The sequence below is a fragment of the Vicugna pacos genome, chromosome 12 (genome assembly GCF_048564905.1).
Source record: "Vicugna pacos chromosome 12, VicPac4, whole genome shotgun sequence".
NCBI classification, from domain to species: Eukaryota; Metazoa; Chordata; class Mammalia; order Artiodactyla; family Camelidae; genus Vicugna; species Vicugna pacos.
In genome coordinates this window covers 45943330-45959981 of record NC_132998.1, presented here as the reverse complement: position 1 = coordinate 45959981, position 16652 = coordinate 45943330, and the positions used below count along the sequence as shown (strand labels likewise).

General features: G+C 33.2%; 1 protein-coding gene across 1 annotated transcript in view; it reads left to right on the top strand.

Moving 5' to 3' along the window:
- Positions 1 to 16652, top strand: part of PTPRQ (protein tyrosine phosphatase receptor type Q) — a 186399-nt gene that overhangs the window by 11134 nt on the left and 158613 nt on the right. The window contains exons 6-10 of the mRNA XM_072973348.1: positions 551 to 620; positions 5412 to 5611; positions 6761 to 7010; positions 8630 to 8758; positions 11467 to 11613. Coding sequence (XP_072829449.1) covers positions 551 to 620; positions 5412 to 5611; positions 6761 to 7010; positions 8630 to 8758; positions 11467 to 11613 — 796 coding nt within the window. The remainder of the gene's footprint in view (positions 1 to 550; positions 621 to 5411; positions 5612 to 6760; positions 7011 to 8629; positions 8759 to 11466; positions 11614 to 16652) is intronic.

Sequence of the window (16652 nt, the reverse complement as noted above, 5' to 3'; positions counted from 1 at the left end):
GACACCATATATATGGCCTCAGATTTATTACAGAAATAATCATGGTGTCTTACATAAAGTGAATGTAGTGGAAAGAGATTGAGCTTTAGAAATAAACACAACTTCAACTGAATTCTGGTTCAGCCACTTATTCCTGTGTAATTTTTGGCAAATTACTTCACCTCTCTCAACCAGTTTTCTCTTCTGTAAGATGTGTACAATAATACTTCACATTTTATGTGAATAAAATGAGATACATAAATCCTCAGTTGATTTCTGGGTACACAGAAGTTGCTTAATAAATACTAAAAAAAATTATTACTATCAATAGACATTAAACTTGCTTATTGATTTCTCATCAGGAATCTGAGAAATCTGTTGGTTGCAAATATACCCTTAAGGGAAATGGAAATATTTTCCACTTTGCGAGTATTGTAGGAATTACAGGCAGAAGTATCTTCATTGTGTATCTCATGGACAAATCAAAGTTTTATTATTTTAGATTCTTATTTTAGATTCTGTGTAATTAGAGAGTAAAAAGCTTGAATGTAATTCTTTTGGTCTATTCTAGGTTGCTGCTGAAAATAGTGCCGGCATTGGAGTGTTTAGTGACCCATTTCTCTTCCAAACTGCAGAAAGTGGTAACTTTCCTAAAGCATTTAATTTCAATTAACTTAGTCATGAGTCTTTGTCATTTAAAATAAGTAGGGATATAAACAAAATCTGGCACTAAAATGCATAAAATTTTCAACAGCATGACCAATTACTTTTAGGCTCTTCTTGGATAGTAAATTTATTCATTAAAATATATATTGTTCTTTCTGATTATAAAAGCAGTAAATGTTATCTTAGAAAATTTTAAAAAAAGCAAAAATTAAAAAAAATGAAAGTTATCCATGTCCCTGTTATATAAAAAAATCTTGTTACCATTTTGGTGACTTTCTGGCTGAAGTTTTTCCCTATGAATATGTGTCTGTGTGACTCTATATTAGTGAAAGTAAACTTGTGTCATTTATGCAAGTTTATAGCCAGCCTTTTCCTCTTAACATGAAATCATAAGCATTTTTATGACATTAGACTTTGGAAAATGTGGATTTTAATGGTTACCATGCTATTCCATAACATGTAGTCATTACCAAACCAATTTAAGTTACTTCCATTCTCTCAGTGGCTGACAGGAAAAGTTGGATGCCATCCTTGATTTCCTCTCTCTCATAGTAACCCTAATCTGTCAACAAATCCTGCCAGCATTGTATCAAAATATATCCTGAATCTCCACCCTTATTGGTAATCACCCTGTCCCATCCACTGCCATTTCTTGCCTGAACAATTGAATATCTCCTTACTGGTTTTCCTATTTCCAACTTACTTGTCTATAGTTGACTCTTCCCAAGAGAGCCACATCATCTTTTGAAACATAATCAGAATACATGACTTCTCTCTTCCTAACATGACCCCTGACTCATTGAGAGGAAGAACCTCCGTCCTTCCCGTGACCTGCAGAGCTCCACCTGCCCTCTCCCCTCTCTGACATCATCTCTTACCACCTCCCCTTCCATTCATCTACTCTAGCCACACTGATCTGTTGTCTCAGGGTCTCTTGCTGTTCCCTCTGCCTGGAATACTTCCACTAAATATCCGTAGAACTCTGTCCCCAGTTGGTCCAAATCTCACTTTACCTTTTCTGATGACACCTTCTAAAATAGCCCCTATTTCCTTCCATCCATCTGTATTTCCAACAAATTTATTTTTCTTCATTGGACTAGCCTGATATATAACATATTTACTTACTTTTAATTGTAGCTATTAGCCTAGTAGAATACAAACTTTGTGATAAATATAAGTTGTTAAAGCATTGAAGTGATTTTATTTATGTAGTAATTCTGCTGTTTATTTATAAAGCAAACAGAACTAATAAATGGAAAAGCCGTTAAGTAAATAATGGTGTCTCCAATCAGTAGCAAATATATTTCTGTGAAGCTTATATTCTAGTGGGATAAGATAAACAAAAAAATGAGTTAGTAATACATTAAATTGGGGAGAAGTGCTATAAAAACAGTTTCTACAATTTTGTGTAACTATAAATGTTCTATGTATTTAAAGATAAAAAATCTCCCAGTAGTCTATGGCCAACAGGATAAATTGAAATGTGCCCTGTGTGTCTAGAGAGGATTATGCAATTGTCAGTGTTTAAAAAAAAAAAAAGTGACAAGCTTTATGGCCCAGCTCTTATTTGAGATCCTGTCCAGGGAAGCCTATGATTACAGGATCTATACCGTAAGAAGAATTAAGAGAAAATTCTGTATTTAAAATTAAAAATGAGTGATTCATGAGATCTTTCTCTTGTTGATACTGAACCTACTGACATTCAGATTATTAGCACAACGAAAAATTAAGAAAACTATCATTTTAAAATTAAATATTCATTAGGATATAAAAAATTTATTACTTATGTTTTTAGTTTTAAGGAAAATACTTGGAATAATCTTTGAATGACTTAGTAATTAGTTTGGTCTTTTTTGTTTTAAATGCTTATCTGATACAGCTTCTGGCAAAGCATGGTACATGCAGATTATGATTTCAACTTGACAGTATTTTGAACTATATTAAAAATTTTTTTTGTTGAACTATAGTTGGTTTACAATGTTTTTTTTAACATTTTTTATCGATTTATAATCATTTTACAATGTTGTGATACAATGTTTTCTTAATTTCTGGTGTACAGCATAGTGATTCAGTTATATATATTTATACTCCTTTTCATATGCTTTTTTATTATAGGCTATTACAAGGTATTTAATGTAGTTCCCTGTGCTATACAGTAGGATGTATTCTGCTAACTGACATAATTTCTAGAGGTATTTACTCTCTTGGCAAGTTATGACTGGGACAAACTAGAGAAACTCTAGGATGGTGTGAAAATAACCCTGGAAACAGGAGTTTCACTCTGTTTCTGACTTGCTGTGTTTTCTTGGGCAAATTGCATAATTACATAATTGCTCTTGTCTTACCTTTAAAAAAAGAAAAAGTAAAGAGGTAAAAATGTATGTCAATCTAAATTTAGTTAGATCAATTGTCTCTAATTTTTCCCCAATAACTTTTTTTTAGTTATGCTACATAGAACCAAAATTTAAGGACGATTTCTGCAGGATAAATAAACACCATTTAAAAAATATTATTATTATTATTATTATTATTATTATTATTATTATTATTATTATTATTATTATTATTATTATTATACCAGAGGTAATTTCTTTCTCCATGAATAAAAATACTAGGAAAAGTATAAGGTTAACCTGTTACATGTACTGAGCTGATACTACATCCACAGGCACAAAAATCTCAGTTTTAACTTCCTGTGCAGCATTATTTCAGGCAAATGCAGAATTTATTTTAGCTTTACAATATTAGAAATAGTTCTTGCATCTCCATTTCTAATTTGATGGATCCCTAGAAATGTAGGAAAGTTTTGTTTAGAACTCTTTGTATTGGATTTAGAAATTTATTTTCTGGGTAAAAAAATGTATGTTTTGTATAATGTACTCTTAGAAAATTTGTAGGTACTTTAACGTACTTGTGTATTCCTGCAAGTCATCTCTAGTTGTGTCCTCAAAGTGTGTAGAAGACTTATCTTAAAGATGAAGTGATTTATAAACAGAACTTTTTGGTACTTTAGTATCAAATATTTACTTGGATCAAAATGGATAAATTCACTGTAAAAATCAAGAGATGATGGATGGGGTTTTGGTACCTAAAAGTCCAGAAGTAGAAACTGGAATATCTAAACTAGGGAAGACCTGCCAACTGTAGAAAGAGCCAGAATTAGTCTTCAGACACCATGAAGTCACAAAAAGAAAACACAGATTTTACTGAGACAAAAATAATGTAAAGTAAGTTAATAAAATTAACCTCTTTTTAAACTAAATGTTGTTTAACAGGTTTAATTGTTTTCTATCTACTTAAGCTATTTGGTTTACTTTTAAAAATATTTTGAAATCATGCTTTGGAGTTTCATAAAGGTTTGATTACCTTATGAATTCAAATTTCTCTGCACATTGAGTGGTTCCTCAGTGACTGTTGTTTAAGGCTCATTTGGAAATGGGCCAGCCTGAGTGCAGTTTGTTTCATTTATATATATGTATTTCAGGCATTCTTATAAAATTTGCATAATTTAGATAAATAAGAAATATAAAAGCATGATTAAGATTAATGTTAAAGCTTTGATTCTTTGACATTTTCCTTTTGCTTTATTGTACTTTATCTACCCCAAAGAAATTTTTGTGTTAAATCTTTAGTATCAGAGAGCTATCATATTCTCATTATCCTTCTCAAGGTTTAATTCCATTGGTCAGTTTCCCTTGAAGAAAAAAATTTCTGTCCATTATTAATGATTAATCACCCTCCCAGATTGTTACATTGTGGTTTTTTCATTCAAATGCAGCTGTTCTTAAGTATCTTAATTTCTACTGTTTAACTCATATCATTTGCATACAGCTCTCCTTCCCAGGACGTAACTTTCTTATACAATTTATATGGCTTTCATTTACAAATCATATTTTGGCTTCCTTCTCTACAATGTACACCTAAACTCTAGTTACTTGGTTTCTTTCTACTAAGCACTTTTACTATCATTTATATTATTTTTTCTCAAATATCTTGTTCTGTTTTTATTTCTTTCAGTAGTGACTTGTCACAATTGTTCTATATTATAAAGGGCCTTGATTATTTACTCTACTTCATCAGTTTTGCATAACTTAACCTGAATTAATAGGTATTTTTCTTCATTTGGGCCTCATGTTTATCTCATCCCAACTAAAATTATAGCCTACAGATTATTATTATGCAGATTATTAATAACTGATAACAAAGTATCATGAGTTCTGATGAAAGTTGATTTTGAGGGTGTATAAAAGTCAAAATATAATAACCACAAGCAATTGGCTGGTATCTACTTTATAGTAGATACTAAATATTAACATGCATTCCAGAGACCCAGATGTGCTTTTTGGTGCAGATGGTTGGATAATTGTTTGAATTCACCACTTCTTCATTATCTAAGAAATTTATATAATTCCAGAATATTTTAGGAATTAAGATATTCAGTATTCAAATTTGTATAACACAAACAGCTATTGATTATTTTTTCAGACTTAATTGAAATAATTTATTGATAGATATATTGGCCAAATAAACGTGAAGTAAAACTTATCTGCCTCTTAAACACAACTCTTTGGGCCCAGTTTCCAGTTCTTTATTTTAGGCAAAAATCAAATATACTTTAAAAAGTATTACCCAAGTAAGTTTTATCCAATATATTGTGTATTTAATTTCATGTAATATGGGAAATGTAACATCCCAAATAGGTAAATGCTATTCTCAGTTTCATAACAATGTTTTTTGCTCTCCTTCAATCCCTCTCCCTTCCCCAGCTCCAGGAAAAGTGGTGAATCTCACAGTTGAAGCCTTTAACTATTCAGCAGTAAACCTGATTTGGTATTTACCTTGGCAACCAAATGGAAAAATTACCAGCTTCAAAATAAGTGTCAAACATGCCAGAAGTGGGATAGTAGTGAAGGATGTTTCAATCAGAGTGGAGGACATCCTGACCGGGAAATTGCCAGAATGTAACGTAAGCATTATGGAACATTTTCTATGTCTCAAAATTTTTAGGTAAACTTACACCTTAAGGTTTCCAGCGTATGAATACTGTATATTTTACCAAAGTGATTACTAGTTATTTAATTACATAAGTATGAAGTTATAGTATCATGTTATGTACAATTGGCAATATTCAAGGTAGAATTAGAGTAGAGTTTGAGAATAGTGAGATATCAGAATCACTTTGTGAGCTCTGGAAAGACTGAAAGGCACAACATTTGTGATAGACCTTGGAAGCGGGATAAGTGGAGATTATGTGAGGGTGGAGGTTGGTTACTTTATAAGCCATGAAGTGGGAAAATACAGGATATCACTGGAAAAAAGAATACTCCTGTGTGACGGGAGGGGAGGGGAATAGTGAAGGTTAAGTTTGTGAAAGTAGATTGTTTTTGTTGTATATTATCTTTAGTGAAGAATTTGTTATAACTCTAGACATTGGTGTGAAATCCCTGGAAGTACTGTAATAATGCTTTTTAAAAAGTAATTTTGGTGATCTTTGTGATATTATTGATGAAGAAACAAAATTACTTTTGTTTTAAATGCTTTAAATTATAAAAGTCTCAAAAAGTTTTAAATTAGGATATATTTCTAATACAAACAGGCACACACACACACACATACACATATATGTTCTATTGGCTTTATCTTTCAAATACTTATACAGGAAAAAAAATGATAGTGACAGTCAAAAAGGGACCTGGGACCTATGCTTGAAATTTCACAACAGAGAAAACATTTCATCTCTTTGGCTCTTGCACCTTCTAACATAAATTGAAAAAATTGTTAATGATTTTGCTATGGTTTTACCTTTATTCAAAGCTACATGAAATTCTATTCATAAGAAAGATTTAAGGTAGAAGGAATGCAATAAATATGTTCTGTTCTAAAACTGTGGACGATGGTATTAATGGTATAACTGAACAATAAATGGTATAAATAAAATCTAGCAAATTTGTCCACAGTTATAATGGGTAAATTAATCTGTTAAACTCTTTATCATACACATTCCCATACCAATTAAGAATAGCATTTGTCATATAAAGAGAAGCATGGATTACACTGACATCTTCACCAAGTGACACCGTATTGGTTTTCCATTGATGTTTGTTTTATTCACTAGGATAATAATGAGTCTTTTTTATGGAGTACAACCAGCCCTTCTCCAGCCCCTGGTAGAGTCACGCCTCCATCACGCACCACGTATCCTTCGAGCATGCTGGCACGGAGCAAGGTTAGCTCCGTGTGGAAAGAGCCTGTCAGTTTTGTAGTGACACACTTGAGACCTTACACAACGTATCTTTTTGAAGTTTCTGCCGTTACAACTGAAGCAGGTTATATTGATAGTACGATTGTCAGGACACCAGAATCAGGTATGGCTTCTCTTCTTTTTTTTTTTTTTTTTTTTTGGTAGGGAAAAAAGTTAAATGATTCATAGAATAATCTTTAATCTTTTCATATAGGTATTTTTGTTAAAACCCTCCTTCCCTTTCAGTAACTTTTTTCTCCCTAATAACAAAAAATAGGCATCCCATCTCGAGCATCTTCAATTTTAGTGCTCTTTTTTGATACAAACATAAGCCACTAAAAGGAGATAGGAGATTTGAAAGAAAAGAGTCTTGAGCTGATAACCGTGATACTAGATCAGCTTTAAGCATTCTGTGATCTCAGCAGTTTTTCATAATCATCTCTGCCCTTCTACATCTTTCATAGTCATCTGTAGATGACTTCTCTCACTGATATTGCTGTTACCAGGTGTGGAGATAACTCCTGCAGGAGCAGAAATATCATGAGATTGACATTTCAGTACCAGATAAAAACAGTAGTTAAAAAATACCTACCTGTAGCCTCTTTGTACTACAGTTTCCTTACGTGAAAAATGGAGGTAGGAATAGTATCTGTCTCAGGAAGATGGTGTTAGTACTGAATGAGTTATAATTAGATATTATTATTACTACTAAATTCTAAGAGTACATATTTCTGGATGTGATATTTATATATTTAGCTATGATATTATATCAGTGTCCATATAAATGTATATACATACATACACACGCATATATAACCATACTACATAATACCATACTGAATCTATAGTATCAGACATTGAGTCGTGATTGATAATTTGGAGGGTTACTGGAAATTATTACCAATAGGATAATTTCACTAAAGTGTAGTATTTTTTTCTGAGGATGTAGGTATCAGGTCTTATTATTTCACTACATGTAAGGTTGAAAGCTTTTTCTTGATTTAAATATTTTTGACTCAGAACATTTCCTCTTCCACACTCTTAACTTCTTACAGAAAAGAAAGAGAAAGCATTTCCCGTGGGTCACACAAAGTGAAGTTTGGTAGACAAAAACTTTGTTTTTAAAAATATTTGGAATGTTTCATTTCAATTAAAAAGTAAAATATAGAAACATCTATGAAAAACAGACTGTTTTAAAATATCATTATTAGTTTTATATGTTACCAATATTACATTAGAATGTAAGTTATAAATTTCCTCTCAGAACCAAATACAGATATTGATACTGATACAAAATTGATGTTGATACAAAAAATAAAATCACTGCCAATAGATTCTGAAGATTAAGTTATTCCTTTGACCCGTCTACCTGTTTATACCTGAGGGGCAATGTTTATCAAGCCAGATACCCAGGGCTTGTTGACTGCAATACATGTAAATGCTTCAGAGCAGTGTAACTGTACAATGAACTGTATAGGAATGAAGCACCGTGTGCAATCATATACAGCATTAAATAAAACTAGTAATTGTTGCCAATAAGAATTTCATCTAATGATCCACCACCTACTCAAATTCTTCGATCATAGTCTATGTTTTGCTTTTTTTTAAGTGGAAAAAAGTTTGATGTGTGATATTTTATTTTTTCCTCTGATTGTGTGTTTTGTGTATTGAATAAGGTCCTTTAAAATAAATTTTAAATATTTATCTATTATTTATTCATTTTTTCCTCTATAATTATTTTAGTGCCTGAAGGACCACCACAGAACTGTGTAACAGGCAACATTACAGGAAAGTCCTTTTCAATTTCATGGGACCCACCAACTATAGTAACAGGAAAATTTAGTTACAGAGTTGAATTATATGGACCATCAGGTAAGTATTAATCAGTTTTGTGTTTATCACTTGGAGTAAAAATTATATAAAATAAATTACTATTATCAAACTTTTTCAGTATCAAACTCTTTATAGAAGACCCTGTAATTGAAGCAAATAATAGAAAAGTAATAAGGAAGGTGAGGCTCTCTGAACTTTTTGTTTAAAACCATAAATAACTGTAAGGATGGTAAAACACTGTCCATGTTCCATATTTCATGACAAAGAGCTGAAAGAACAAGAGATAACTCCTCAAGAAGAGAAGTGTTAGAGGAGATACATGTCTTCAAATGTTTGAACAGGAGGACCTTGACTTACTCTGATTGCAAATAGATTTATGAAGAACAATGGGCTTGGTTATATTAAATCAGATTTCTACTTAGAATAAGGAAACCATTTCTAATAATTGGAGCTCTCTAAAAACTATCTGGGCAACTTTATAATGTAGCAGTTCACCAACTTTATAAACAAGCAGGAGCTGGACATCCACTTGCCAGATATTTTGAGGGATTCATAAACTATATTTTTCAAAGTTAATTAAGTAAACTCTAAAATTCTTTTGTACTCTGAGGTTCTATGGTTCTGTGAATAATGAAATAACATATGCTAACATATTATCATTTACTTGGGAGAATGGAAAAATAGATGAAGGTCCAGATTACTCATTTTGAAACTTCCAGGGATCTATCATGAATTACACGAGTAACCTTTATTTCTCATCCCTAATTACCTTATGCTCTTAAAATTCTGAAATAATTGTAGATCTAAAAACATTCTGGTCTCTTTTTTCCCCTCTCGCTTCATTACGCAGACACACATGGATACCCAGACACACCTTTTCTATTTGGTATTATTTTCTAAAACTTCCTCTTTCGTCTGTGAGGCTGATAAGTCAAGTAAGATGCATCTAGCAGCTATCATATTTAGCAACATGGAAGTCATTAGTGATCTTAACAAGAGCAGTTAGGATGCAGTATGTGGGGTAAATGCCTGATTGCAGTAGATTTAAGAAAGGATGGGAGAAGGCATTGGAGCAGTGGGTGATAGACAGCTCTTTCGAGTTTTGCTGCAAAATGAAGCAGTGAATGGAAGAGGGGATTGGGGGTGGAGGTAAGCAGAGCTAACAGGTTTTCTTTTCAGAGGAAACAAAGCGTGTTTGTTTGCTGATGGGAATAAAGAAAAAAGGAAAAAACAGTGATGCAAAAAGGCAAGAATTATTGGAAAGATGTCTTCATGTAGGCAGAAAATGAGATCTTTGGCTCAAGTGTAGGGAATGGTTTGAGATAAGAATACAGATGCTTTGTCTATTGTAACAGGTTGTGAGGCAGAGTCTATGGGTGCCGATGCTATAATTTTTCCAGTGTAATGAGAAGCAAGACCATCAACTGGGAAGAGAAAGTGTAAATGTTCATCTAGAAGAGTAGAGTGACTGCCCTAGTGAAGTTGAGTGAAGTGCTGGGCACCATTTAGGGCTCAAGCATGGGGATGAATAAAGTGATATCAGTCAGAGCAGATTTGTGTTTTTCTCCAGCTCCCATCAGCAAGAGAGGGCTTAGGTAAGGCAGTGATTATTACTGACAATGACATTGAGACTGGATAAAGAGTGGACATCAAGTGGTGAGGAACCAAACCAAATAAAATAAGTAGTAAGATAAATGAGTTGGAGGTCCTGGGGGACTGAAAAATTGTTGGTTCTGGCTTCTAGAATAAGTGAGCAGGAGATAGGAAGCGTGGTCAGGGACAGCTACATGAAATTGAGATAATGGAGGATTTGCAGTTACTGGTAACAGCACAGTCTAATTTATGACCATGAGGGAGTGACTGAGATAGGGTGGAGGACTAGATTATTTAAGGAGAGCTTGGAATGGTTTAAGGATTCTCTCCAGGGGTATTGAAATCATCACATATTCAGATGGTAGCATTGAAGAAAGTGACGTCGAAGCAGGAGCTAAACCATCCAGAATGAGGGTGGGAGACCCCGGGATCGGAAGAAGACTACAACCACGAGGGTTGGTGGATGTCATTGATGACATGAGAGCTGCAGCTGTGAGCTTTTCTACGGAGGGAGCCAGAATAGCCTATGACAGGGCACTGAGGAGCAAGGGGATCATATACCACACCTGAGCGCCTCGTCACCTGAGGGCTCTGGGGAAAAACAGACTGTCACCATTCGGGTTGCCTGCAGGGAACAGAAGCAGCATTCTTAAGGTGGAACCGGGTTTAAGTTAGAGCAAGAAGGTGAAAGAACTCTTCAGAGGTAAGGTTGAGATTTAAGGAATTTTGCTTAGAAGCTAATAGAGAAACTTTCTCAGTATATCTTTTTATAGCAGATAATGAGACTATTTAGTATTTTAATTAAATGAATTTCAGTATCAAACATTGTTACTGTTTTATGTTGGTAAAAACTAATGTGTCCCTTTTAAATATGTCAAAAATAAAGTTGTAGTTCAACAGCGCCTTATGATTATGTAAAAGTATTTTTAAACACAGGAAGATTTTCATGTTTTTTTCCAGTTTAATTAAATTGATGTCAATGCAATACTATGAGAGCTAAATGTTTAAAATATATTCACTCTTAAAATTTTCATAACAAATGTTAGCACATAACCATAACAAAGGTTAACACTATGATTGCTCTATACTTAAATGTGAGAATGATTACATACTTGACGAATAAATAATCCAAAGTTATCTTTTGCGTTTTGCAGGTCGGATTTTGGATAATAGCACAAAAGACCTTAAATTTGCATTCAGTAATCTAACACCATTTACAATGTATGACGTGTATGTTGCAGCTGAAACCAGTGCAGGGATTGGACCCAAGTCAAATATTTCAGTCTTCACTCCTCCAGAGGGTAAGAATATCTCCTTTAGTGAGTGTGTTAATGAGAATATTATTGCATCGGTTGGTTAAACGTTATATTAGAATCTAGTTGGTTTATATTTACCCAGTTCGTGTTATTCCCTCATCAGACTGCTCCCTAATACATTCTGAACGTGTGTTCCTCAGAAGATTACACCCATAGCATGCTTCAGAATAAGAGAGACCAAAGATCAACTTAGATTAGGAACCATGACGTGCAGTATCAGCCTACATGATTCACAATCAATATTGGCAAAATCTCAAGAAGGCTTAAACAAATAAATGCCTTTAACATGATTTAACCCATATTAGTTACCGTAGACTATTTTCCAACATAATAATGTTCAGAGGAATCCATATATCCCACAATGACTATAATAAAGTATATTTATAATCACAAGGACATTCTAAGCAAGAAGTGATTCCTGGAAGGTGCTTAATACAAATTTACCAGCCTAGAATGAAATTATTTAAAAAAATTCTCCCGAAGAAATTTTTTATTTGTGTATATAAAAGATCACAGTTTTAGGAAAATTGTAGTGTTTAAAAAACATGTCACCATACCATGGTGCAACCTGTTTTCTGGGCCCACACCAAGCTTGCTCAGTGCTGTCATTTCTATTTAATTGTAAGATTGCAATTATTGTAGATTGTAATTATTGAGAATACAGTATTTTCTTTACAATTACACTAAAACTTGAAAAAGTTTTCAGATTTTGTTTGTGTGATAGCTAACATATAGTAACATGTGAATTAAATACACACGTGTGCACATAGGCACCTGCACACCAACACACACAAGACTGGGCGTAACGTCATCAGATAAATCATTCAAGTGTTTGACCATGAGAGGGCAGCAACTATTAGGGAATTTTGTCCTCTTCTCTCTTTTCAAAGAACAATTAACCGCTGATAGCATTTTGCTGTTAAAAGAACGTAAAAGTTATATCGATCTGAAATGAAAATCTTAATGTGTATATAGTTTCAATACACAGATTAAAAAAGAGATGCACATTCATAAGCCAAATGTTCTTATTTTTTCATATCAGATTTTTTTCCATTCCGTTTCTATCAGAAGAGTCTTAGCATTGTATGTCTTCTCCATTAGACTTTAAGTGTCCCCCATCTCCACCTGAACCTGCTCTTCATTTTCAAGAAATCTAGGCAGATTTATGGGTGGCTCTCAAACACGACAGAGCAACCTGACCCTCAGCAGACTAGAGCCCTTGACTTTGATTTTCATCACGTTTTCTCAAACAACCCAATTGACCAACTAATTTCTATTCTCATGTTACATAATTAAAATCCAGTCTTCTTTCAGGTCAAGCTGATTTTGGTGCTCCTCAGCTGAATCCACAATTTAAGATTTTTGTTTTATTGTCATTATTCTTCGCCTATAGCATTTGACAAAAGCAGGGAAATAGATAACACATTGCCATGTATGATACCATGTTGTTTATTTTGAATATCACTTAAATGTCCCTTTCTCTTTATTTTTTCCTGACAAAATAATAAGTAGAATTCTAAGGACATAGTTCAATATATTTCACATTATTTTTCATGCCAAATTATTTTGAATAGATAATTATTCGCCCTGCGTAGCAAGCAGCTTATCCTAAGTTTTTTCATACTGTCTCCTGAGCTACTCACCACATAGACCCCATCCAGGTGGCTCTCAGGAGGACCCCCTGGCAGCAGGTGGGCTTCTGGAAGGGCAAGAGAGGCGCAGTTCTTACCTCTGCATTGCCAGCCTCCTCCCGGCGGAGTTCTCAGGGGTGGTTCAGTCTTAGGAGGAATTTCAGTGGACTGTAGGCTCTGACAGCAGTAATTAATCCTGGTCCCACTAATTAAAACTTTGCATTAAAGTAGTCTTTAAGCTACATGAGAACAATCTAATAACTCACTAGAACTCTGCACTTTCAATTAAAATTGATACTGTAATTTTAGATTTTTCTTTTCATTCCTTAATACAGCAGGGTTCTTTATATTCTAATTGAAGTTGCTCTATTTTCTTCTCCATATTTAAAAGTGGTCTATAGTGTATTTAAAAATTAATTAGGAACTAGCTTTTAAATTAACATATTTTAAAACAACTGGGGTTCTAAGAAATCTTCAGACATTCATAGAAAAATAGAGTTGATTTCTAATAGAAAATATGTGTCAACACATTATAATGGGGCTGATTTTATTAACACTGAGAGCATTACGGTCCACAGTCTACTTTGATTATCAAAGAAAATCAACATGCTGTTGTTAAAGCAGTTATCCTATGCATTTTGTAAGGTTTCTACTTACCCCTTAATATTTTACTGAACAGATTTCTACATAGGCATGAAGAAGAGAAGATTTTACAAAATTTGGCAATTTAATCATCTCCAACGGTATAAAATAGCATAGACTTGCCCATTCCAAAATGAGCCAGTGTTGCTGAATATAATATAGGCAACAGCATTTTCTTATTATTTGGGGATTAAAAAATCTTAAGTAAAATTTGTTGGTTCAGTGTCCCCTTAAACTTCTCTGTCATTAGTGTCAAATATCTTTTAAGGAGGTTACCATTTCTTAAAAACAAAATAGTGAAATCTGTATTTACTCCTCTATAAAAAGAATATGGAAGTAAAGACTTTTGTCCTCACTGATGTCAACTTGCTACTTTCTGCAAATAGTAGTAAAATCTTTGTAGGGAAATCACTGAGAGACTGTCAGTTTTGTGTTTTTCAGGATGCTCTATGACTTATTTTTTCAGTAGATTTTTTTTAAATGCACTTCTAATGGAAGTTTAATTTGCAAAAATTATTTTAATGCATTTTCTTTACCCCTGTGCCATTTGTCTCTATTTCGTTTTTTTAAGGAGTTTTTCATTTGAAAACTTAAAATTATTTGAGTTATGTTGTACCAATTATATGTATCCTCTGTTTCTAATTTACTAGTAAAATTTATAGATGTGTTGACTTGAGAATGATTCTTAGGTAGTCCCCATGGACAACACCTTCAGAACTGAGGCTGAACCATGAATAATTGCCTTGTGTGTTTGATTTTCTTTAGTTAATTTGGTATCAATATTAAAGGAGTTTGATCTAATCCACACTTCTCTGGTTTCTCCATAAGAATTTGTGGTGTAACATATCGAGTGTCTTTCTAAAGACAAGATACAATACTGTCTACTCCCTTTTCCTTTATTCTCTAGGCTTTTTCTTTTGTTAAAAAAAAAAAAGAAAGTGAAAGAAGTTTTCAGTCATTTTTACACAAGTTTGGAGTCCATTTTTTGGGTAATATAGAACCACTTAACCTTTACTTGGATTGTAATTTTAGGCATTAGTGTCATGGGGCAATACTTACTAAGTTATATATATATGTATTCTGATCTGCTGGGTAAATTTTGGTATCCTACTACATTATTTTGTTGCATCACATGAAACTGACCAATTCATTGTATAGTAGACAGAGTTGAGTAACCTGATTAATCTGATCAATGTAGTCATTAAATTGGCATCTGTAGTTGAGATTCTACATAAGCTCAAATTCAGTGGAAAAATGCCAAATCTCCTTTATGATTTATGTTATTCAGTACTGACTAAAACTGTCTGCATAGCTATCCTAAAATACAATGTGAAGGAAAGGTAGAATTGGATCTTTGTGTTTAAATGGCTGTGTTATTTTCACACTACAATGTTAATTGGAAAGTTCCTCTCCTCTTGAAAAAGTATATTGGTAAATATGATGGTAGAAACATAAGCTTTAGGAAAATGTATGTTAATGAAATAAAACTTGTATAAGAGGTAGCCTGTGCAAAGGACTTACTCTGTCTTATTCCTCCCTCTACCCTCGAGTGCCTAGAATGGTGACCACATGATGAATGCTCACTCTGTTGAATGATGAATGAATCAATCAGGAATGGTAGGGTCCTAGCCTACAACTCTTCCTCCATCCTTCAAAGAGGTCAAACAGGTTTTTTTTTCAGATTAGAACACCTGTGGGGAAATCCTTCTATATGGAGATATACCAAAATGTTTTTAGAAAAAAGAGAATTCCAAGAATAAGCAAATTAGAGGTGTACCCATGTTTATTTCTCAGGTTTGAGCCCAGGTTTTCTCCATAATGGACACTGGAAACTTGACCGCAATAATTAAATAATACAGTCAGTCCAGAGTGACTTATTTATCCATCTAGCCATTAACTTGAACAAATATTTGAAATTATTTATATTGTTATCATATCTAGGAGGCTTTTTTTTTCACTGGTTACTTTGTAGAGACACATTAACAAAGAAACAATTCAATCTATTGGGTGAAAACTCCATACAGTTTACGTGTGGTTTACTTAAGCACAATTAGGTTCATTATTATAAATAATACTTACATGAGTTGTGATACAAATTTTCAGTTCCTTTCTGTTACCTTAAAGAACAGAGTCATTTTTCATTTGTATTATACCCCTAATGTATCCCTCCTCTTCTAGCTGGAATTTACTAAACATACTACTGTGAAATATCTCAGCTTAAGAAAATGAGTTTAATGTGTACCACATTCTAATCATAAGGGATAATGTTTTTATGTCACATTTTTTCTTCCTTGAACCAACATTTTGTAAAGTCGTTTGAACCATTTGTTTCTTATAATAACCTGGTATAGTGATAGGACCAATATAACACCCATTATAGATAAGAAAACTAAAGATAGAGGGGTGAATTAGCTATTTATAATCACAAACTGATCTATATACAAAAAATGGACAAAAGCCCAGAGCAGCTTTATTTTTGGTTCATTATTATGTGGCACTGGTTTCCCAGAAGTTGCACTTGGTGACAAATATGTATGTATGTATGTATTTATGTATAATTGGCTTGCAATAATATATTAGTTTCTGATGTACAACATAGTGATTTGATACTATTATACATTACAAAATGATCACCACTCAGTGACTTTCAAATGAGAACTTTTTTAAGTACTTGGTACTTCATCTTAAATCCATTGTTATTCTTCTCCTCTTTTTCTTTCTATTGCAAAGAATGAGAGCACCTGAAATCTG